Source organism: Crocodylus siamensis, chromosome 14 (genome assembly GCF_052110815.1).
Source record: "Crocodylus siamensis isolate JL-2025a chromosome 14, ASM5211081v1, whole genome shotgun sequence".
Classification (NCBI taxonomy): Eukaryota; Metazoa; Chordata; order Crocodylia; family Crocodylidae; genus Crocodylus; species Crocodylus siamensis.
The window spans coordinates 6,056,503-6,078,549 of record NC_143408.1 but is presented as its reverse complement, the minus strand read 5'-3'; the positions used below and the strand labels follow the sequence as shown (position 1 = coordinate 6,078,549).

At 55.2% G+C, this 22,047-nt stretch overlaps 1 protein-coding gene across 1 annotated transcript in view; it reads left to right on the top strand.

Moving 5' to 3' along the window:
* Positions 1–3,151: 3,151 nt before the first annotated feature.
* MYO1F (myosin IF) overlaps positions 3,152–22,047 on the top strand; it is a 35,895-nt gene continuing 16,999 nt past the window's right edge. The window contains exons 1-6 of the mRNA XM_090027543.1: positions 3,152–3,304; positions 11,402–11,539; positions 18,119–18,208; positions 18,963–19,057; positions 20,979–21,066; positions 21,627–21,716. Coding sequence (XP_089883669.1) covers positions 3,302–3,304; positions 11,402–11,539; positions 18,119–18,208; positions 18,963–19,057; positions 20,979–21,066; positions 21,627–21,716 — 504 coding nt within the window. The 5' untranslated portion in view covers positions 3,152–3,301. The remainder of the gene's footprint in view (positions 3,305–11,401; positions 11,540–18,118; positions 18,209–18,962; positions 19,058–20,978; positions 21,067–21,626; positions 21,717–22,047) is intronic.

The window sequence follows — 22,047 nt, the reverse complement described above, 5'->3', positions numbered from 1 at the left end:
AAGATCTGTCTGACATGGCCTGTGGTTTTCAGGGCATCACAGTTACAATCCTCTACAATGGTCATATTCCTGTTCTTTTTTTTGTCCTGTTTCCATAAGTTGTCCCTAGTTAGTGCAGCACCCAGGTCATGATACTGAGCTATTCAGGGTGCACACAGGCCCACGGTGCGACTCGCACGCCACAGGTAGGTGCCCCGCTGCCTCCAACTCACATTGGTGCCCTGCTCAGGTTGTGCAAGTTTAACCTAGTTTTATTCATCTCCGCCCATACAACTTGTGGTTGATCGGTACGTGCCTCTGGGCTGCCTTTCTCAGCATTTCACCTTGGGCAATCAAGAATCGTGAGTCAGGCTCCAAGATTGGTGAGGTTGGCTTCAAATAATTAGGGCATTTTTAAGCAGTAAAATATGTTGGAGGCTTTCTTATTTGCCTTCTGATTTCCGAGTCTTTCACTGGCCCTCGCTTCATTTTCAAGCCTTTCCCTCTGAGTATGGGGGCTAAATAGTTAATCTTAGAAGAGGAAAGTATAGACACTTGAGTTTCTTCTGAAGTCTCCTAATTCCAGGACTGGTGGCTTTAAGGACTACATTAAAGATCTCAATACAGATCCCCACGGATACACCTGGTGCTCCCACTCCCCGGCTGGCACTCACGGGGGGGGCACCTGTGTCCCCTCCTGCCCCGGCGCTCTCGTGGGGTACACGTGCACCCCCGTGCACTCCCTACACATCGCCACGGCCTGGGGAGCCGGTAACGTGGCCTGATAGGTAGGTGCCCGTCTCTAGATCAAGGCCACGTTTGCACCTGTTGAGCCTGGAGCATTTTGACGTTGAGTTCCCTGGCAAAAAGCCAAACACCAGTTAAGTCTGCAAAAATATCTGCAATTGTTTGTCTATCTGCAAGGGGCTGGTGAAGCCCTGCTCACAGACACCAGCCCTCCTGCAGGGAGCCGCGGCAGTCTAGGAGCAGGAGCACATCCCCAGTGCTGACTCCTATCCCGCGGTCGTGGGAGCTCTCACCAGCTCAGGTGTGCTCTGAGTCCGGGGTTTGCTCCCTGGTGCCGACTGGGCGAATGTCGGCCCCTGCTTCTTTTTGCTGTGACCTCCGCCTCCAGGTAATCATCACGGAAGAGCTTGCGATGAGCTGCAGTGAGCTTTTCTGAAGAACCACTTCCCCGACACATCGCTGATCGCAGGTACCAGCTACATCGCCAGCTTCCTGCAACGGTAGTGGGGGTGTCGGCAGTTGTCAGCCAGCTCTTCCCCTGCCTGTGGTCAGTCCAGCTCAGAGCAATTGCACCAGGAGTGGGTGTTTGGGAGCTGGGCTTTTCCACGAGGACTTGGCTACCCAGGCCAGGATCCGCACTTAGCCAACCCCGCACAAGCACTGTGTGCGCCTGCCTTGCTTCTCTCCACATCAAAGGGAGGTTCAGGCTATGCAGATGTCTTGCCCATAATGCTCCCAGTTCTTGGAAGATCTCTCTGGATCAGCTCTGGTAGTCAGAAAACCTTTGAATTGTCAACCCCTTCCCGGGTTTGGCCCCTTGGAAATCAATGACGGTTTTTGCATGAGAAGGAATCTCATCCCTGGGGTCATTTGATTTGCCTGGGGTTGCTAGGTTGTAGGTCACAGAGTAAGCACTTCCTTGGCCCTCTTACCACCCCATCTCCCCAGTGCCCCTTTTGCCATCTCTTGCAGAAAGACTGGGGCTGTGAGAGTGATGAGGGGAAGTGGGGGAAGCAGAGAAGACAGAAAAGCGGGGGGAAAGAGGAGATTCGCTCTACCCTCCCTGCCTCTTCTTGGCTGGAGAGGTCTGTGGGATGGAGGCAGGGGTGCCTGTTTCTGGTGGAAGGAGGCAGCATGGATGAAGCAGGGGCAGAGAGGAGCTAAGGGGAGCTCTGCATATTGGGGACACAAGGCTCCAACGAGAATCTGGCCCATATAGCTCCTCCTAGGATCCCCAGCCCTACGCCACAACCCCCTTGTGCTGGCCTGGGTGATCACTTGTCCGGATGTCTTGTCAGGAAGAAGGGGCAGGGCTTCTCCGGTCCTGCTGAAAAACCAACATTAGCAGTTCCTGGCTGGGTAGGCTTAGATCGTTGCTCAGAGCTGACAGTCATGCCAGGGCCTTCCCCTATCACCCTGCCTAAACATTCAAGGCCTTGATCTCTGAGCCTGCAGTCGAGCTCAGGTGCCTCCATGTTCTTACTGTAGTCTGTGTGTGCAGGGACCCCGAGCAACTTAAAAAGCCTCTGGTCCCTCGTTTGTGCCGCAGCCCCTGGTCCCTCATTTATGTTGCTTCCCCAGCTTCAGCCAAGAGCATTGCAGCACTCGAGAGACTAAAGAGACCTATTCAGTATAGAAAAGAGATGTTTGTGGGGGGACATGAGAAGGGTTAACAACCTACTGAATGGCCATGAGAAAGTAAATAGGGATTTATTATTTACTGTCTCTCACAGGACAAGAACGGGAGGTCACAAAAATGAAGCTAGGAGGCAGCCAGCTTAAAACTAACGCAAGGCAGTGCTTTTTCACATGGCGAGTCATGGAAAGTGTGACATTCGTTGTCACCAGCTTTGGTGCAAGCTGATGGTGCAGCTAGGTTCAACAAGGAATTGGACATGTCCTTGGGTCCTCAAGAGCTGTTGAGCACAGGAGTTAGGGATGGGGAGAGGGACGTGCAGTTCGGCCTTCTGTGACTCCAAAATGACTTAGAAGCTTTTGCTCCAAGGTTGCAGAGAGAAAGCCATTCAAAGGACTCAAGAGAAATCATTCTGGCGCGTTGCTGCTATGCAAGTTCCCAGCTCCGTGCAGCCCCAGGGTCCGGGAAAGATCGCAGAAGAAACTGCTTTGCAACCTTAAAGGTAGCAGAGGCTGCAGGTGATCCATGCGGCCTCCCCGCCTGCAGCCCAGCCCCCCCAGCAGGTGTCTCCCAAATGACAGATGCCTGGCGGAGGCTCAAGCAGAGTTACCCCTGCCCTCATCTCCTAGGTGGGCAGTGTGCGGGGGGGGGCGGGGGGGAGTTTCCCCGCCTCCGCAGCAGGTTGCAATAGGTAGACAAAGCCAGCTGCCCCCTCCCCGCCTCTCCCAGCCCTGAATGAGGAAGTAGAGGCTGAAAAGGAAATTAACTTGCAGATTTCTTGCTGCCGGCAAACCAGCCAGCGAGAGTCAGTGTCTGGGAGGGCCCATGTCCCCTGAGCTGCGGTGACAAGGGTCTGGCACCCCCTCGCCGACAGCTCAGCCCCACCCCACCTAAGGGTCTGCAGCCAGGCGAGCAGGACTCCGGGTCTGCAGGGACACCATGGTAAGTGCAGCAGCTCAGATCACGGGGTGCTGCCCCCTGCTCCTGCTCTGTGCCCGCTGGCTGTCCCTGCCCCCAGCCCTGACCTCCTCTGGGTTCGTCGCTCCTTGTTCTGCGCCCACCGGTGTCACCGCAACCTGTCCTGAGCTGCCCCCTAAACCATCAGGGTCTCATTTGCTCGTCCCTGCTGCCCTGGGGCTGTCACCGGCTTCTGCACAGCGCTGCACCCACTGCTTTTCCTGGCAACCTGCACTCCTCTGGGTTTGTGAGAAAGGCAAGGTGCAAAGACCCCCGCCCCGGGGACTGGGGAAGCTGCAAGTCTCCCTATGCACAGGGAGAGGCAGGGACTGCAAGGGGCTAAGAAGGAAGGAGGCAGGTCTAGTCCTGAGTCAGCTGGGGAGCCCAGGGTGGCTTCGACCCGAGGCTGAGAGCTGCAGGGTCAGTGCTGTTTGAGGCCTGCCATCGCCCCGTCGGCTCCCTGCAGGACCTCACCCCTCCAGGCAGGACTGTCGAGCCGGCTGCATTTGCTCTGGGCTGGGGCTGATGTGATGGAGGAAAGGTGGTGAGATTGTCTGGGTGCTTTGGATACCTTGGAGCTGCACAGCAAGGCCCATGGGGGAGCTTGGGGGGGACAGAGCCGATGTCTCTGGTTCCTGCTTGCCCAGCTTCCCCGAAATGCTTCTGCTTCCTCTACCTGCTGCCGTCCAGCTGCAGTCAACCCGGCGCAGACAGAAAAGGAGCAGGTTAGCAAGCTCCATCCCGCTGCAGGGTGGTGGGTGCCTCCAGGAGCTGAGGTGTCTGTATCCAAATAGGAAAGTGCACGGTTGCCAAAGCGTCTGGTTGAGATGGACCAGGCAGGGGCAGGCACCTTTTCTGGAAGCCAGATAATGCAGGAACACTTGGACTCACTAACACCCCTTAGTCAGGCCCCATGGCTCCTCTCCCATGGTTGAGCCATAAGGCACAGGCCAGCCGTGGTCCCCAAGGAGCCTGTGAGTCTTCGGGAATGCCATAGCCCATGCTGGAGGCTCCCCTAGGAGCTACTGAAGCAGGGGCACCATTTAAAGCCACCTCCCCTGGGGCTACCCCAACTTGCACCAAGCTGCCCAGCAGCCCTTGCATGTGTAAAATGCCAGCTGCTTCCATCCCTGCCCCACAGCCAAAATACCCCCTGCCCTGCATGGAGCTGGCTAAGTACAGTGCACTCCTGGTGTGAAGGAGAAGCAAATGACAAGCAGAAACAGAAGTGTCGCAAGGCAGCTGCACCTCCGAGCAGAGCCAGGACCTGCCCGCGTGCCCTGGCCCACTCGGTGCCCAGCCTCACCAGAGGCAGAGCTCAGCCAAACTCCCCGCTCCTAGGACAGCCGTGGGTAGATCTTGAATTTGCAAAGCAGCCTGCAGAGGTTGAGGTGCATCACATAACCCCCCCCCCCAAAAAAAAAACCACGTTTTTCTCCAGTTAAAAATAAACTAGAAGATTTACTTCTATGCTCAGAGCCTCGGGGTGGATCGTGCAGTTTAAGAGTGAAGCAACGAGAAATGCATTTCATTGGAATGAATTTAAAAAAGCAATCAGCGGGGCTGTGAACTAGTAGCTTCGTTAGCAAGAGCAGGGAAGAGCCGGCAGGATCTGCCCCGGGGAGGTGCATCTGGAGCCTGGCAGGTAGACCCCCCGCCCCCCCCATTCTGACTTGAACGTGAGGTTGGGTTGGTTTTGCTGCTGTGGCAGCACTATATGCACTTCTGCACCTTTTCAGTCTTTCCGGTAGTTGGGGTGTTGGCTGCAGGCCATGTTTGCTTTGCCTTTTAAAGGTGCCGGTTTGCCAGGCCTTGCGCAGTGTTTCCTCCCCTCTTCCCAGGGCTGCGCAGAGTGTCGTGCTCTGATTGCAGCTGTGCTTTGAAGGGGGCCCAGACTGTTTTGAAGATCGTGCCGCGAGAGGTCTACTGCTTCCCATTGCTCAGTTCTTATTTGGGCAAGACGGCTGAGCTCTCGGCCGGCAGCTGAGCAGCGATGCGGAGTGGCAGTGGCAGTGCCAGCCAGAGGTGGGCTGTGCTGGGGCACTTCTGCATCTTCTCTCACCCTCTGCCCCAGTAACCAGGTAGGGAGTTACACCTTACATGAGCTGTGTGAGGCTATAGAATTAGACTTCTAGTTTTAATCCTTGTATCAGCTCATCTAAGGCACCAGGAAGCAGGTAATCCCTGCCCTGAGGCTCGCTGCTTGTGCCCATTCCTCAGGGAGGAAAGCTGAGGAACAGCTGGAAATTAAAGCCAGGCAAATTCAAAGAGGAAGTAAAGCATTTGCAGCTCCAAGGGTGATGAACTGGAGGCAAACACTCCCCAGGGAAGTGGTGGAGGATTTCCCATCTCTCCAAGTCTTCAAGACGGCTTGCCCCTCTGCGACGTATGCTTTTAGCCAATCACAGTCACTGGGCTCGGGGCTGGGGGAAGCGGAAGAAATCCTACAGCCTGTTGGATACAGATATGTACCATCAAGCACCCGGGTCACAACCCGGACGAGCCATATTGCTCCCAGAGTGAAGGATGCTAGAGACAGGTAGCAAGAGCGGAGAGAGAAATGAAGAGGAAAGTGAAGCTGAGAACGACTCTTGATTCCTCCCCGGCTGAGATCAGCACAGGAAAGAGGAGTCAGAGAGGAAGAAGAACCTGGTGTGAATGCAGTTGTGGTCTGAGTGGTTGTTTAGCATTTTCATTGCACGCACTGAAGGAGCACCGGTGGGGGGGCAGGCCCCTACTGTCCAAGGCGCTGCGCACACACGCACTGGTCAAACGTCCCTGCCCCAGAGAGAGCACACTCGGGGCCTTTAAATCAGGTCCAGCCCACCGAAAACGTCCCCCAGCCGTTGAGATCTCTGAGGCAGAGGAAGGGCTTGTGTGCATCCCCTGTGAGGAGGGCTCGCCCCCACGGGGCACGTGCCTGCGACTGTCCCCCGAAAAGGGGCACAGGGACAAAACCGTCCAAAAGGCTGCACACACCATTGTCAATCCCTCGCTCTTTAATTCTAGGGTTTTGCAAACAGCTGGACCCACGGTTGCTGCTGTGACCACAGGCCGAGTGGAGGGAAAGGGGAACTGGGGCTATGCATTGTGAAAGTGGCCTACCTAGTTGCTCCCTTAGTTACTTAAAAGCTGCCAGTATGGAGGAGCTAGACGCCCAGACCCAGGGCAGGGTGCTAGGCACAGTGGACTTTGAGCTGCGCTCCAGTGACTCAGACCGGTCCCGGCAAAAGTGAGAGACACGGCTCATTTTGAGAGGGTGGATCCCAGAAAAGCAAACAACAGTCACAGAGGAGGTCTCGAGAAGACTTTCTCGGTAGCGTGGCTTCACTGTGGAGACTCACTAACTCGTACCCGCACTTTCTGTGCACATTGGGCAATATGTGACAGGGAAGAAGTGCATCTAGTTGTCAGAGCTGCGGACAGAGAGGTGGGGGGGTCCCCAAGTTTCTGAGTCCCTTCCTAATACTGTTGCTGACATGCTGTGGGCAAGGGGTTGGTGCATCGGTTTCTCCACCTGTAAAATGGGTATAAGGATCTTGCCCTACCTCACAGGGGCCAGTGGTGCTCTAGTCTGTGTAGGGGACTTTGAGCTCTTCAGTTCCTGGTTCTTCTGGAGCCGATTACAAAACTCCCGTTGGATTCAAGGGGACTTGTGTTTGTCCTCTGGCCCCAGTTTATCAAGGTTTATTAAGTAAGTCAGGAAAACACCCTCACCTATGAACCAGGAAGGTAAAAGCAGAGGTATGATGTTGGCTTGGACAGAAAGAAGGAAGGTGTTGAAGGTGAGTGCTTCACGCACACAGCCCTGTGCAGTCATAAAAGGACTCCCCTTGGACTGAGGTGCTTTGTGCGCTCAGAGGCGTTGCACAATTCCCCAAACGCATGGAGTTCCCTGGCAGCTTCCCGGTCTCACCCTCCAAACCGTTCCCCCTACAACTCCTCTTCCAACCTGCTTCCCTGCAGGTTGGTAAAGTAAGGGGGGAGCCATCTACGGGGCATCCCCAAAGGGAAGGGCATAGCCTAATGCATGCAGGGGAGAAGGCTACATACCCAACAACCAGCACCTCTGAAACCGGAAATGGAATTCCTTCGAAAGCCACAAGCTCGGGCTGCCCTACGCCACGTGCCAGCGAGACCGAAGAGCAAGGCCCCCAAACCCTATAATGCAGCACATGGGAGGCCTCCCCTTCCTGACCCCGGTAACGACTTGCTGCCTGTGCCCTGAAGCCTGCAGCTCAGCGAGCCTCCGTTGCCTTGCACAGTTCTGAGCGTTGTCACACAACCGCTCCAGCTGCCAGCCCGATGCCTCTGAACTTACGACCCCATTTCCAGAGAATTTCTTTTATAGCCCACTAGAAAGGAAGAAAGAGCTTGAGGAAGGGCAAGCAAAGTACCCAAACCGGGGCTAATGGAAGAGAGGCGGAGCTGAGATCTGGCAAGAGCTGTGTAAGCAGCCCCCAACCCAGGCCTGTGAATGCACCTGCTTAGTCATTGCAGCCTAACAGCAGTTCCTCCTGGTGAAGCTTTGCCTCCCCCATTCCCAGGGCCGGGGATAGATTTATGCCTACTTGACACAACGGCCCTACTTGTCATTTTTGCATCATGTTTCCTGTTGCATGAGTCAGCTTCATCCCTGGTGTTTGAGCCCGACAGCAAATTAAGATGAGATACGGCTGTATTCGGCTGGGTCCCGGCACCTGGGCTGGAGCTGAGGACAGCGTCGGGCTGCCCCCCTCCCAGCCTCATGAGACTCGGTTCTCAGGACAGGCAGCATGTCGGGGGCAGAGCTCTCCCATCAGCTGCAGTTACACCCTGTTAGGCCCCAGAAGTCCGATGTGGTCTGTGATCTTGCTGGGGAGTCCTCAAGGCATGTGACATGGTGGAGGAAGGGCAAGGCCTGAAGCAGACATGACTCACACAGGGAATGTGAAGCTGCCTGAATGTGGCTTGTTTGCAGGGTCCAGCCACCGGAGAGCGGGGCTTGTAGTGCAAAGTGGGGATGGGAAAGGCTGGAGAGGGGTGGGATGCACCAGGCTTTCTGGAAGGACACCTGAGTCCTGCTGAATAGCCTGAACCCCTGGCTGGGAGCCCTCCGAGCAATAGGAGGAACACAAATGAAAAGAGGAAGAGAAGGGAAAGGGAAGAAGCAAGAGGCACAGGGCCTGGGGGAGGGTGGGGAAGAGGGGAAGTGAAAGCTTTGCTTACTTTAAAGTGAAAAGAGGAAATTAAGGAATGGCAGCAGCAAACTGGACAGGCTCAGAGAGGAGGACAGGGCCTGGGGGGACGGCTCTGGCTGCTCTGAGACTCTGGCGGAGTCATGGCCCCCAAATGGGCTGGAAAAGGAGAGCCAGGCCAGACCAGCCGTGAGACGAATAAGTGGTGGGGTTTTCCCAAGTGCCACTCGCAGCCCCAGCTCTGCCCACACAGCAAGCGCAAGCCGCGTCGCATGGACGTCAGGGCAGGATGCTGCGCCCAGTGACCGGTGCAGTGACCTGCACTCGCGCTTTGCTCAGAAATGGAGTGATAAGTACGGCTGATCCTTCCAGGGTTAACACCCTGTTAAACAGTCCCGGGCTCTCTGTTGCTCCAGCCCTTTACACTGGGCACATTGTCTTTTCAAATGAAATCTGAGCCCAACGCGGCGTTTCCCAAGTCGGTTGACGCGGCCCAGCTCAGCGTGATCCCGGTGCACGGCCCATAAAGCCGAACCCACAGCCCGCAGCTTCCCTCCCAGCCAGCCACTGTAGGAGGAGACAGCTGGGCGACTTCAGGGTATTTCTCATCCGTGCGCTGAAAATGGACCTGAGCTATTTCTATTCCGCTGCTGGGGCAGAGGAAATTCTCAACTGTTATGTATCTCTGTGCTTTGAGGCAGCTGCCTGAAAGCCAGGGCCCCTGGTACTTGGTCCTGTGCTAACATCTGGCATGAAGATGGTCCTTGCCTTGACTTGAGTCTGAAGTGAGAGATAACAGACAGGCAGGAAGGGCAGGGAGAGGACAGACAGACAGGAACAGAGAGGAGGTAACTGTGCTGTGTAGGCTGCTTGTGTTTAGGTTTTGCTCATACAGTGCATGAGAGTTTGAGTCAGAGGCGAAGGCATAAGGAGCATTTATTTCCTCCTGCCCGAGCTGGCTACGGTAGCCAGAAGTGGCACATCCGTTCCCCCTCATTCCTCTTCGTGATGGTGTGCATGCCCAGCTGGCTTCAATCTCACTGGTGATTCACACAAGGGGAAGGAAGACTTTCGGGGAGGAACGTCACGGGGTGCTGGATGCTGCCAAACATGGCAAAAGGTTGGACCACAACCAGGAGTCTCTAGTTTCTCTTGCCCTGCAGTCACTCACTTCACCAGAAAAGCCCCTTGGCCTCAGGACAGGGCCTTGCAAGCCCTAAGGATGTCCCAACGAGTGCTTTGTACAGGACTTCGGATGGCTAATCCTAACAGAGCCAGGGAGGGGAGCTCACCCCCTGATCGAAATGAAAGGTGAATGCTCTGCTGTTGTAAACTGGCAGCATCCCAGCAATTTGGTTCCAGTAGCGGAGCCCTTTGACTTTACAACATTGTGACTTGACCCCAAAAACGAAGGTGGTGCATTGCTCCTTGGACCTGAAAGCACCTGGGTATTGTTATCTGCACGCTCCCGAGGAGAAGTGATTTCTTGAAAGTCCCATCACGAGTCCGAGCTGCATTTGGCATAGGGGCGCTCGTACACGATGCGTCTGGATGCAGAGTCCTATGCCCGCTCCACCGTGATGTGCTGCTTCTCTGAAGTGCCTTTGTTGGCCACAAAGGACCAACTCACGGGACTGTAATACATTCTAGTTTATTGGACGGCATGTGAAGTTGCCAATCAAATCATAAATGCCAACTTTGAGTTACGGGTGGTACCGGTCACCATAGCCCATGCACACACACATGCACTCCCTCATTCAGACCCATGTGGTATTGTGTACAGTAGCTGCCGTAGTGATTGTGACAGCACTGGCATCGGTATATCTACCTGCCTGAGACCCTGGAGTCTGCTGTTGGTGGACAGCTTCCTGCAAGGCGATGGGAATCGCCTGCTTCTCCTTGCGTCTCGGTAGGCCAGGTGCTGGATGAGAGGGTGCCACCGAGGGTCACTCTTCACTGCCTTTTATCCCTTTCTGGCAGACTTGTGTGATCCCCCAGCATCATCTTGCTGCCCAGTCCAGAGGTCACTGCCCCACCTGGGTTTTGAGTGGCACATTACAGCTGTAGTCACAGGGGTCTCTGCCTGCTGGTACCTGAAGTTTTGGGAGTCCGCCCTTGACTTACTGACTTAATGGCTGTATTGTCCTGGGTTACAGGAATAGTCCATAGGATGAGTGTTCAGCTCCAGGAATCACTTCCTTGGCTTGATTAGTTGAAAATGGCTTGTTAAGACCCTTCGGCTAGGCTATTGTCACTTCATTACATACTGATCACCATACACTCCCATTCATTCAAGGGACCGCCCAATATAGCAGATTGTATCACTTTACCATTGCAATTTCAGGGCAGTTTTTCACCGCGGTCCAGGGTGTAACTTCATTCTACAGGGAGGACATTCCTGCAGGGTTTAAAAAGTATAAAATATAAAATACAAAATGCTTTGGTAAAGACGAGACAGGTGAAATGCACTGGGAGAAATATATCAAAATGCAATGTGAGACAGTGAGGGACAAAGGCTACTAGGGACAGTGAGTGAGTTAGATTAGCACAGGATATATTTACAGTCTTTGCAGGGGATATTTTAGCTCTTTTGGGTTTTTTAGTGACACTGAGTTTAACTGATATGTAGATGTAGTTTCTAGGTTTCTCCTACAGAAAGCCACTTCAGCTTTCTGGCTTGCTCTGACCCTTGCCATACCCGTGCAATGAGTGTGCTAGGTCTCTGCCAGTACTGAGAAGGAAAAGAAATGCAGAAAATGGGAGGGAGCGGGTGCTGCAGGCAAGAAGGGGCTTCTGTTATATCAGTGTCCAGAAGAGAAATGTGCAAAAGGGGCTTTCTGCTACACCTTCTTGGCCTCGCTATGGACCGACCGTCAGTCTTTCTCTCTCCCATCTCCCCCCACAGGGCAGCAAAGAGCGGTTTCACTGGCAGAGCCACAATGTTAAGCAGAGCGGAGTGGACGACATGGTTCTTCTCTCCAAGATCTCGGAGGACTCCATCGTGGAAAACCTTAAAAAGCGCTTCATGGATGACTACATCTTCGTATCCTTTCCAGGGGCTGTGCCGGGGCACTGGGGCAGAAACCGAGAGGCCAGCTGAGGAGCACTGCTGAGAGCCTTTCAGTGAAACAGCTTCAGCTGGGGCCTGCTCTGGCCATCCAAGGGCTGCCCTCTCCGATAGTCCCTGATTGTCCTGTGGTCATAGGCGGTGTCAGGGTATTTCCTGGGATGCGCTGAGCACGGCTGTGGAAGGCCGCACTGTCCTCCGCAAAGGATTCAGGCACTGCCAGACACCGCAGTGAACGCAGATGTCTCAGACTCGACCCCGGATGCTTTTCCCATTGGAAGGCCTGAGACGCGACTACCCTGGGTATCTGAAAGGCTGGATCAGGAGGTACAAAGTCTTCCTGGGACACCAAGAGCAGGATTTTCAGACCTCAGCTCCCCTTTGGGCAGCAAAACCAGTGGCTGGATCATTACCCAGCCGGGATGCTGAGCTCTTCTGAAAATCTGACCTTTAGGCTCAGGGATCAGGCCATTTCCCCCCACGGCCATGATAATGTGGCCCTTTGTAACTCTCCTTCTGCCCCAACAGCACCTCTGCTTGGGAGAACAAAGGTCGTCTGCAGCCAGGGTATTTTAGGACCATTTCTTTTGAAATACATCCGTGTTGCTCTTACCCCGTGAGAGGCCTCCTTACTATAGGGAACAAAACATCAAAAAGCAGAGTTCGTTCTCAAGGCACACTGATTTTCTGGCAAAACATGCTGGCACAAATGCAAAATAGGATTATTTAAATTAGGGTTGCAATGCCCCCCCTGGGAGATGTAGTTCAAATCCTTTGTAGTCCCCTTCTCTTCCTTGTGCACTCCCTGGTTGGCCTGTATCTGCCGCGGTGCCTCACTTTCTAACCTGGAGTATTGTAACCTGGAGTATTGTAGGCACACCTGGCTGTGGTGCAGCCTGGGAGATGTAGTTTGGCCACAGATGGGAATGGGAACATGGGACATCTGACCTACAGCTCCCAGCAGACACAAGAGGGGCAGGTTGATTCAAACTCCTCCATTTTTGTGATAAAATTCCACTTTTTCCGGTGGCAAGCAGATTTGTCGCCAAACCCTGCTTTGTCAAATGCCTGGCTTTCCATCTGAAAAACAGTTGTATCGGAAAATTGTGGCAAGTCCTGGTGACGGCCTTGAGCTTAAAGCAGGAGCTCCCAGGACAGTCCTTGTTAGGCCAGTGGTCTGGCCGCTGTATAGGATCCCCCGCCGCAGGGAGACTGCCTGGGGAACCCGGGAGCAAACACGGGCAGGCTGAACAAAGGCAGGACCCAATGGGGGGTGTTAGGAAGTGGGGGGGTCTAACCAACCAGCCTCAGGGTGTTTTTCATGTGATAAAGGGAAAAACAGACATCAGTTCTCCTTGTGCATTTTGGAGGCTGACTTTGAGGCCTGGGTAGTTTCCAGCTGGGGTTGCTTTGCTGCGGGAAGTAGCGGCACTTCACAAGGAGAAAGGCCGAGGGACAGGAGAATCCAAAACCTGCAACCAAAATGCTGGATACAGAAGTGCTTCATGCAACTTCTGGAAAAGGATTTGGATGCAGTCCTGGAAGCGAGTGCCAGAGGCAAGGTCTGGTTCCCACTTTCCAGGTACTCCTTCCTCCCTGCTGGGAGCAGCCGCATAACCCCAGGAATTGCCGCCTGAATGGGAATCTGGGGCAGGCCCGTGTGTGCTCGCACGTCCCTGTCCTATACCTGGATGCTTACCAGCTGCATTTTACCTTATTCACATACTGAAACTACACTGGGCAGTTTCGCTTCCTGGATCTCAGGCAGTTATCTGGGGGTTTTCTGGGTTTGAGTGTAACACAGGAAGAGTGACAGCTTGCCATCGAGGGCCTCTTTAACTTTGTGCCAACTTTCGGCCGTGAGCCCTGTTCTGGGTTGTCTTGCAACCAAGCGAGTATTCGCCCCTGTTTCGAGCGGGTGTAAAGTGTCCCGCCCTCCCTTGACGGGTGAACAACTGCACAAAGTGAAGCCGGGACAAAGTGTGTCCATTCACTGTCGATCTGTGAAGCCTTTTCTTTGTTTATACGGGATCTGCATTTTGGGCCCCTGGGGCAGATAGTGAGGGGCTGCCTTGCGCTCAGATCTAGGGTCCGCCTGCTCCTTGCCTTCTCAGAGCAGCTGACAAATCCTGCAGCCCGGTCTATTGGGTCGAGCCATACTGCCGCCCTCATCTCTTTTGACAGGAAAGGCCAATGAGCTGGGAGCCAAAAGACCCCAGGCTCCAGCCTCAGCCTTTTCACTCCTTTCTGGCAATGACTCTGAACCCTTCACAGCCTAAATGACCGAGAGGGGCTTCATATCCCTCCCCTGGTAGGGTAGGCAAGTATCCTTCTCCACACCGGGAGGTCAGGACTGGAACTCGTAGCATTCAAAGGCACCTCGAGGGTCCCTGGGGCCAACCCCTGCAGAGCTGGAGGATTTGCTGTTCCTAACCCATTGCAGAGAGAGATCCCAAATGCACCTCTTTGTGAAACCCTCCAAGGAAGCTTTTTTTTTTTTTTTTTAAACATTTTATTAGAAAAACTGACACTATCAAACACATTAAGAAAAACAACAAAGAAACGAAACCCACCTGAGGTTTCACAAAGTTAATACAAAGCATATTCCACTGCCTCCCTCTGCGGGTCTGGGTGCTGGCCGGTGTTTTATGCCAAGACTACTGGTGCCGCCCTTCTGACTTCACCTTCTGAAAATCAGGGCTGAAGTTGCAAGGTCATGGACCTTCCCAGTGCCTGCACCACGCTTAGCTGCCCTGGGTCTCAGTGGTTTCATCTCTATCACCAAGGCGGGGAGCAAGTCTGACTGAGCAGGTGCAGGGATCCCCCAGTGCCTCCGCAGGGTGATCACTGCGGGGGGGTGGGGGCATGGAAATGCAGGGTTAAGGCATATGGCAGTGCTGTGTATAGTCCCGTAGGGACAGAGGGGAGAAGCCTTGCCTGGAATGAAGGACTAGCGAGTGAACCTCAAACGGAGCGACCGCTGTTTCCATTGACCTGGCGCATAAGGCTGGTAGCCAGCTCTGGGGCGGAGAGTGTGCGCAGTGCGAAACAGAAGACAGAGGAGGGGGATTTGGCAAGGTTATGGGTCATCTGGGTACAGAGCAGCCTCCCCCTGCCCCCCTGCCGGTCCCAACCCTGAGTCCTTCTTAGAGCAGGCTCTGCCCTCATCCTTTGCTTTCTAGTCCTTCCACCGAGCTGCTTCTGCGGTGCCCCCAGCAATGCTCACGTGCTCTTCCCTCCTGCCCAGCAGCACTCCCAGCTAGTCCAGCCCAGGTCCCCACTGCACCCCAGCACTTGACCTGCCTTGGTCCGGTCGGGTCCCTGCCTCCTGCAGCAGAGGCAGGCAGGTTTTTTGAGGACATCTGCACCAGAAGCCCGTGCTGCAGCGCAGAAGTGACTCTGGGCGCTTAGTACAGAACTGATCCTGTTTACCCCTGTTCATTGTGATTCGAGTCTCGCGCGCTGCCCTCGCACTGCCCATGCCGGGTCAGGGAGAAGGCGTCCGGGCAGAGCGCACCATGCACCCCCCCGGCACTTCCCTGCGGGAGGCTGCATGCTGAACCCACTTGCTATGGGGCTGCAGCCCGGAAGTGGATGTCAGTCCTGCTGGTCCCAGGGGCTATGTTTGCTGCAGTTGCAAGTGGAGAAGACAGTCAGCGCAACGCTGCGGCTTCGCCTGCTCACCAGACCGAGAACCTAAATAAACCTCCTGTGACCTTGCGTTGTACTTTTCACTGGCCATGGTCACAGAAGCATGACAGAGAGGCAGGCCAGCACACGGACGAGGGTCCGCAGCATCCTCCGGGCTCTCCAGCCATCGGCTGCTCCCTGCTGCCTTCCTGTCGGGAGGGGGCTGGCTGGGAGCAGAGGGAGCCGGCTGGGCACGGGGTTCCCTGGCTGGGAATGATGCTGGTCTGAATGCTGGGGGTGAGAGCACAAGCCACCGCCAGTCCCAAGGAAGATGGGGACGGTGAAGACTAGATCAGCCATTCGCACGGCTGTGGTGCACTGTGGTTTGCACGGAAGGCAAAGCTGTGTCCTTACAAGGCGAGGCAGTGACATAGACTCTTCCTGCTTCATGCATCCTGCGGCCTTGTCGCCTCTCTGGGGCTGTGGGGGGTGTTTTTCTGAACAGGAAAAAACACAAAAATAGAAACCTGCATCTTCCCTTTTCTTCTGCAGCTGTGCGAAGGGGCCCCGAGTCCAGCAGAGCACGTATGCATGCAGCAAGAAGTCCCCCACCCCTGCTCGCCTCTCCTCCCATACTGTTCCCAGTGGACCCGCCGCCTGGCAGGGGAGTGCTGCCCCACCCTCCTGCTCCAGGGACCCGCTGCGCTTCTGCAGGCTCAGCTGGACACCAGAGGCCACCTGCTCTGTCGGCACTGCCACGGCAGGAAAATCCAGCTCAGAAAGCGCGGTGACCTGGAGCTCTGCAGACACCTTCCCGCCCCGTGCCCTTCATCCTCTCCTTAATCTACCAGCTTCTCCTCCTGCGCTGCGCCTCACCTTTCCTGCCTCTGCTCTCGCTCGAGCACCCCCTTCCTCACTCCCAGTTCCCCCCATAATCTTTGGCATGTCCTGCATCTGCCCTTTCATCTCGTCCTGGATCTGACCAGGGCGCTGCTGGAGAAGACGGGCGCTCTCTCCGCAGCCGTGCCCTTGGCTTACTGAAGGGAGTCACTGCATAAAATGGAGATGACTCAAGACTATGGATACACGGAGCAGAGGGCAGCCCGCTGGCGCTGCGTCTTCCATGTATCAGGCCCTGGCTAGCTCTGCAGCACTGCTGATTTATACCAGGCCAGGTATAAAGCCGCTTAAAGGTGTCTGCTGGCTTATCCCTGATATGTGCACGGATGCTGAGCAATTGGGCCCGGGCAGGCAGTGCTCCCGCGGATGGGTCTGCCTGGACCAGGAGGAGATTGCAGCTTGCTGTCAGAGAGGCCGGCCAAGAAGAGCACTTCCGAGACATCAGGATAGCTGTGGTGAAAAGCGTGAAAAGCAGAGTACTCCAACCAGCATGGAGATGTCTGCCACTTCAGCTGCTAGCGCCGGCCCCCAGGACTCCTGCAACGCCAGAGCGGCCCCACGTCGAGGGGAAGGGGGAGATGCTGATAGCGAGCTCTGGAGCGTCAGTCTCCACGCGCCCAGGTTGCACTCGTGAAGCCGTGCTCCTTTTTGCAGGGCTGTTTTGAGGACTGGGGAGCTGGGCTGATCTGCCACATCAAAGCCCTGCTGGCAACACCCAGCATAAACCGTTGCGATTTCCTGATCTCTACCACCCAGCCCTCAAGCTAAGAGCGAGGTGAACAGCTCGTTTCACGTGCTCTGCCGCACAGGGAGGGGCCTGGCTTGGAGGGCATCTCGGGTATGTGCAAGTGGGGCCGCCCCTGTCCCAAGGTGCAGAGGGCAGTCCTGGTTCTCCAGGGTGCATTTTGCAATGTCCAAGGCTGGGGCTCTCGCGTTTGTCTTCGGTCAAAGAAAGCCTTGTGATGCATCGTCAGGACAGGAGGTGGGAAGAGAAGAGCCAGCGTACGCTGGAATACACCACTGGCCGGTGGTAGGCTGAGCCCAGCCTCCTCTTGCATCCTCCTGTCGGTCCGTCCAGTCATTTCTTCCTCCCATCCAAAATCAGAGCCATAGTCGGGACCCTGCACGTGGGAAGCTCGCAACGGAGCGCGTCCGTGGAGTGACAGCGTGGGACCGCAGCATGGTGCGAGATCACAGCATGACTTTCCTGCTCGCAGGACCTGGCTTTGGACCTGCCGGGACAGCCAGAGCACGTGCCCATCCGAGGCCACAAAACGCCAAATTTGCAGCAGTGTTTGGTGTCGGCAAGCATCATGGCAGCTGGATTTGGAGAGTTCAGTTGCTGAGTACGGCTTGAGCTCTGGCCCTTAGGACGCGCCACCCTGGGAGCTGAACGTTTGAGAATTTGGCCCGTAGGTCTGAATTTTCCTTGTGTTTTGAAACCGTCCCAAATGATAAGTTATATTTCCCCAAACTTCCCTCAGCTTCTGTAAAGCCAGTACGCCCCCTCCATAACCCAGTATCACCCTCGCGGGAGAGCTGTGCCATCCTCTATCCCCAGTGCTGTGCTTCAGCTGTGAGCCATTGGCAAGGGAGCAAAACTGTGTGTTATACCTGCCTTTGCCTCTCGGCTTCTCAAAGTCCATCTGCGCTATATCTTGACTGGCCCCTTCCTGTGGGATGGGAACCGTCATGATAGATTCAGGGAAGCAGAGACCCTAGAAAAGTCTCTGCACCCAATAGCCACCCGTACCGCTTTTCCTGGGCCTGATTGCACCGCTGGGGTCAATGCATTCGGCCACTCGCTAAGCTGCCGAGTTCTGGTCCAGATCCCCAATCCCTAGATGCTCCAAGGGTGAGATTTAACCCTGGTCCATCTCTTGCATCAAACTCCTCTGCCCAGAGCTAACATGGCCCCTATGCCCGGCTTCAGCAGCTGTGCTATGTCTGCGGTGCAGGGGGATGTGAGGGAAGGGAATTGAGAGACGCGCATTCAGGACAGATGGGCCTTAACCAGCTGCTCAGACTTACATCGGGCCAGTCCTCATCTCAGTCAACCCCTTCAAGCAGATGCCCTACTTCACCGACCGGGAGATCGAGCTGTACCAGGGGGCGGTAAGTGGACCTGGTCACAAGCCAGTTGGCCATCGGGCTTAGAGATGGGGGTTGATTTTACCCTTGTTGCTGCTGCCTCTGGATAAAATGCAAGCCACGGATTCATGCATAATCTATTGCATGGGGGGAACCTAGACCAGAGGCGGGGTGTGTGGACCACTGGGTCAGGCCCTGGCCTGGGAATCAAGAGACCTGTTTTAGTCCCAGTTCCATCATTGACCTCCTGCCAGACTAGGGCAGGCCACTTCGGCTCCCTGGGGTTTCTATCCATCCCGGTTGGATATAACTACGTTGAGGCAGGGTCTGCCATTCACAGTGAAGAGGCCGCCATCGTGGCTAGGGCCTTTGGGCACACTTGGAAATACACATTTCCAAACAGACGCTGTTTAGTCTGAGAGGTTGCATGAGGAACTGAGGGTCAGATATACTACTGAGACATTATAATTATCCCAGAAATAGACTTTGCGAGGCCAAGAAATTCAGCCTCACCGTTACAATTTCAATCCAGGTCCAACAATATTAACCCATAACCCCAGCTCCTTTAAACCTGTTCTATAATGACACCCAGAGAGGTAAAAATAATCTGAATTGTTGTCTCTAAAACTAATACAATCTCACTGGGGGGCTAAGTGCTGGTATGAATGTACAGCTGCTGTAGGGCGGAGTTTAGGTGATTTAGGAACTGTCTATAAGTGCTGCTCACTCAGGGGCCCTGCTCTGTGTTTGGTAACTATTCTTCTTGTCCCGTTTGTAGGCTCAGTATGAAAATCCACCCCACATCTATGCTCTGAGCGACAACATGTACCGGAACATGCTGATCGACGGCGAGAACCAGTGTGTCATTATCAGGTAGCGAGAACTCAGCCTCCCAGGGCAAGGAGACGTGGGGCGAGGGAGGAACTGGGGTGCGCTAGTAAAGATGCGGTACGTTCACCAGTTCAATGGAAACCTCCAGGGAATCCCTTTGTACTGGAGGAAGGAAATTTGTGGTTCAAGATGGGGCTTCAACTGGGGAGCAAGTACAGGTGCAGTACTCTGGGTGTTGCCATTCATGGAGGGGCCAGCAACTCAGCGTTTGCACAGCACCTAGCACCACAGCATCCGTCACTGCAGCTCCGAGGCCCTACAATAATATTATAAAAAAAATTATAATATTATAATATTATATTATTATAAAATATTATAATATTATAAAAAAAGCTGGGTCAGGTCCTGTCCTTTGCAGGCATTAAAAATCCCAGAACGTTTCCCAGGAGTAGGGCTGTGAGTCCTCAGTCCATCTCTGGGCTAAGTCCCAGCTCTGCCACCGCCTCTTCCACTTTCAGTAGGCCGCAGCATGCTTCACTTCCCCCCCTGAGCTGCTGCACCAGGCTGCTTTGGGTTTGGGAGCTGCTGTCCTGGCTGGGGTGATTCCTCTGCATGTGAAAGCATGAAGTGCTCAGAGGGGGAAAGGTGGTTGCAAAAGGCACTGGCAAGTCTACACCTACAAGGTGGTTAGAGGCAGAGGAGCTCTCTGGCAGGGGGCACACCAGCGTGGTGCTCTATGAACCGCTAGGCTAGCAAGGGTGTGTAATGTGACCCCATTTTACTGATGGGGAACCATGGAGGCCAGAGTGGCATGGTGATCAAGGTCACCCAGCAGTCCAGGGCAACGCTGGAGGGAGACCCCAGGACTGCTGAGCCCCAGTCTGGGGCTATAATCACTGCTCCACCAACCACATTGTGCCCCTGTCTGTCAGACACAAGCCATCTGCCCTCCATCTGGTTTGCAGCCACTAGTCAGCACCAGAAGAAGGCAGGCCTTCGCACTGCTCCCAGTTACTACCCACTTCAGAGCAGGCTAGCTTGTCTCCAATCACCCATTACTTGAATAAGATCAGGCCCCGCTGTGGTTGATGCGACCCATACACAGAGGACAGGACAGTCCCTGCCTTCAAGGGCATACACCCTAGACAGACAAGCCAGACAGAGGATGGGAGAGAGAACGGAGGCAGAGGTAGCCAGTGACTCAACCCAGGTCACACAGCAGGCTGGTGGCAGAGCCAGGAACGGGCTCCAAGTGCCAGGAGCCTGCATGCAGTGCTCCATCCGCTTGGCCACGCTGCTAAGGGAATGATGGCTGGCAGGAGATGAAGCAGGCACTTTGCACAAGAAGCAATCTTTGCACAAGTCCCTCATCCGGCTGCCTATTGCAAAGAAGCAGCCAGGATGTGGGGCAAGCCCAGAGACTTCCCTTTTACATAGAAGCCACCAACATGCCACACAAGCAAGAGCCTGGGGTGCTGGGAACTCAGCCCTGGGCAGCCCACCGCAGCGGCAAAGCCCTGCTACGTTTGTATGTCACCGCATCTCTGGGTCCCTTTGACTGCATGCTCCTTTTGCAATAGCAGGGATGCGGATTGGGAGTTAGACGAAGGATGGGAGGAGAAAGGAGGAATAGAGCCCTCCTTTCCGGACAGGCTCGGGGCCCACGCTGCGAGATCAGGCTGCCCCGTCTCACGGCTGGGTGGGTAACGGGGTGCTCCAGGCCTGCGGAGCAGGTCTCGGGTGGTCAGTCCTTGCTGGACAGCTGCATGCTAAATAAGCAGCTCTCTGCACCCCCTCATTAGAGCAGGACTGAAGGGGGTTCACCTGTGGGCAGTGGGGGCTACCCCAGGCTGTGATCCCAGTGGGTGAGGGCTGGGTCGGCCTCCACTGCTCTGGAAGTGCATGGGCCTGGGCTGGGCTGGGCTGTTTCACTTCCTCCTCGTTTCTTTAAATGTCTCTGCAGTGGAGAAAGCGGAGCTGGAAAAACTGTGGCAGCCAAATACATCATGGGCTACATTTCCAAAGTGTCCGGAGGCGGAGAGAAAGTGCAAGTACGGCTCCCTCCTGCACCCCCTGAGCCCACCTTGTCCCTTGTCTCTGTTCCTTTTCACTCCCTCCAGCACCTCCATCCCCCTCGCTTGTTTTCTTTGGACACGTCCTTCTTCCACCCACCGAGCAGCTGTCCCCAGTAGCAGGGGGCCCTGGCTTCTCCAAGGAAAGGGGTTGGCAAACCAGATCCCAGGCCAGGCTCCCTCTTAAAACTGAGTGCATCCTCCCCGCAAGGATGCAAGTGCATCCTCCCTGCTAACACCTGGCATCTGCTGCCCTGCTTCACACCAAGAGCTGGCACTTTCATTCCAGGGGCTCCAAAGGTCCCCCCTCACCAGCTGGCAGTGCCCACCCAGCACCAGCCCCCCTCTCCACACACTGGGAATTGCAGCCCTGCTCCAAGCTGGTGGCTAGCAATGAATGCCTGCCCCATAGCCTTGAAATGGATGTGCCTGCCTTTCCATCGGCCCCCTGCCATCGCCTCTCCTGAGCAGCAGCTCTTCCCCCTGAGTCACCGTGCCCACCCCATGCCCTCCGACTTGACCGTTCCTCTCATTCCCAGCACGTCAAAGACATCATCCTGCAGTCCAATCCGCTGCTGGAGGCCTTCGGCAACGCCAAAACTGTCAGGAACAACAACTCCAGCCGATTCGTAAGTCTCCAGGGCTGGCCAGGCCCATGCCATACCCTGGGCAGTGAGGGATGGAGCTGGAGAGCCTAGTGGGAGTCGTCATTGTCCCAGCCCATCCAGGTGGCAGGGATGCTGCAGCGTGGGCTGGACAGAGCTGGGCCAAAGCTTTCGCATGCCGTGCTCCAAGCAGCCGTTTGCTTTGCTTGGACCACTGCTCCTTCCAGCTGCACATGAAAGCCAGGAAGCCCACAAGCTGGCGGCGTATCCATCTGCTCCACTGGGACTCAGCATCAGACCCCTTCTCTTCCTCCCACCTGGTCTGGCTCCCTTTGAGCCTGCCTGTGGGCTCACA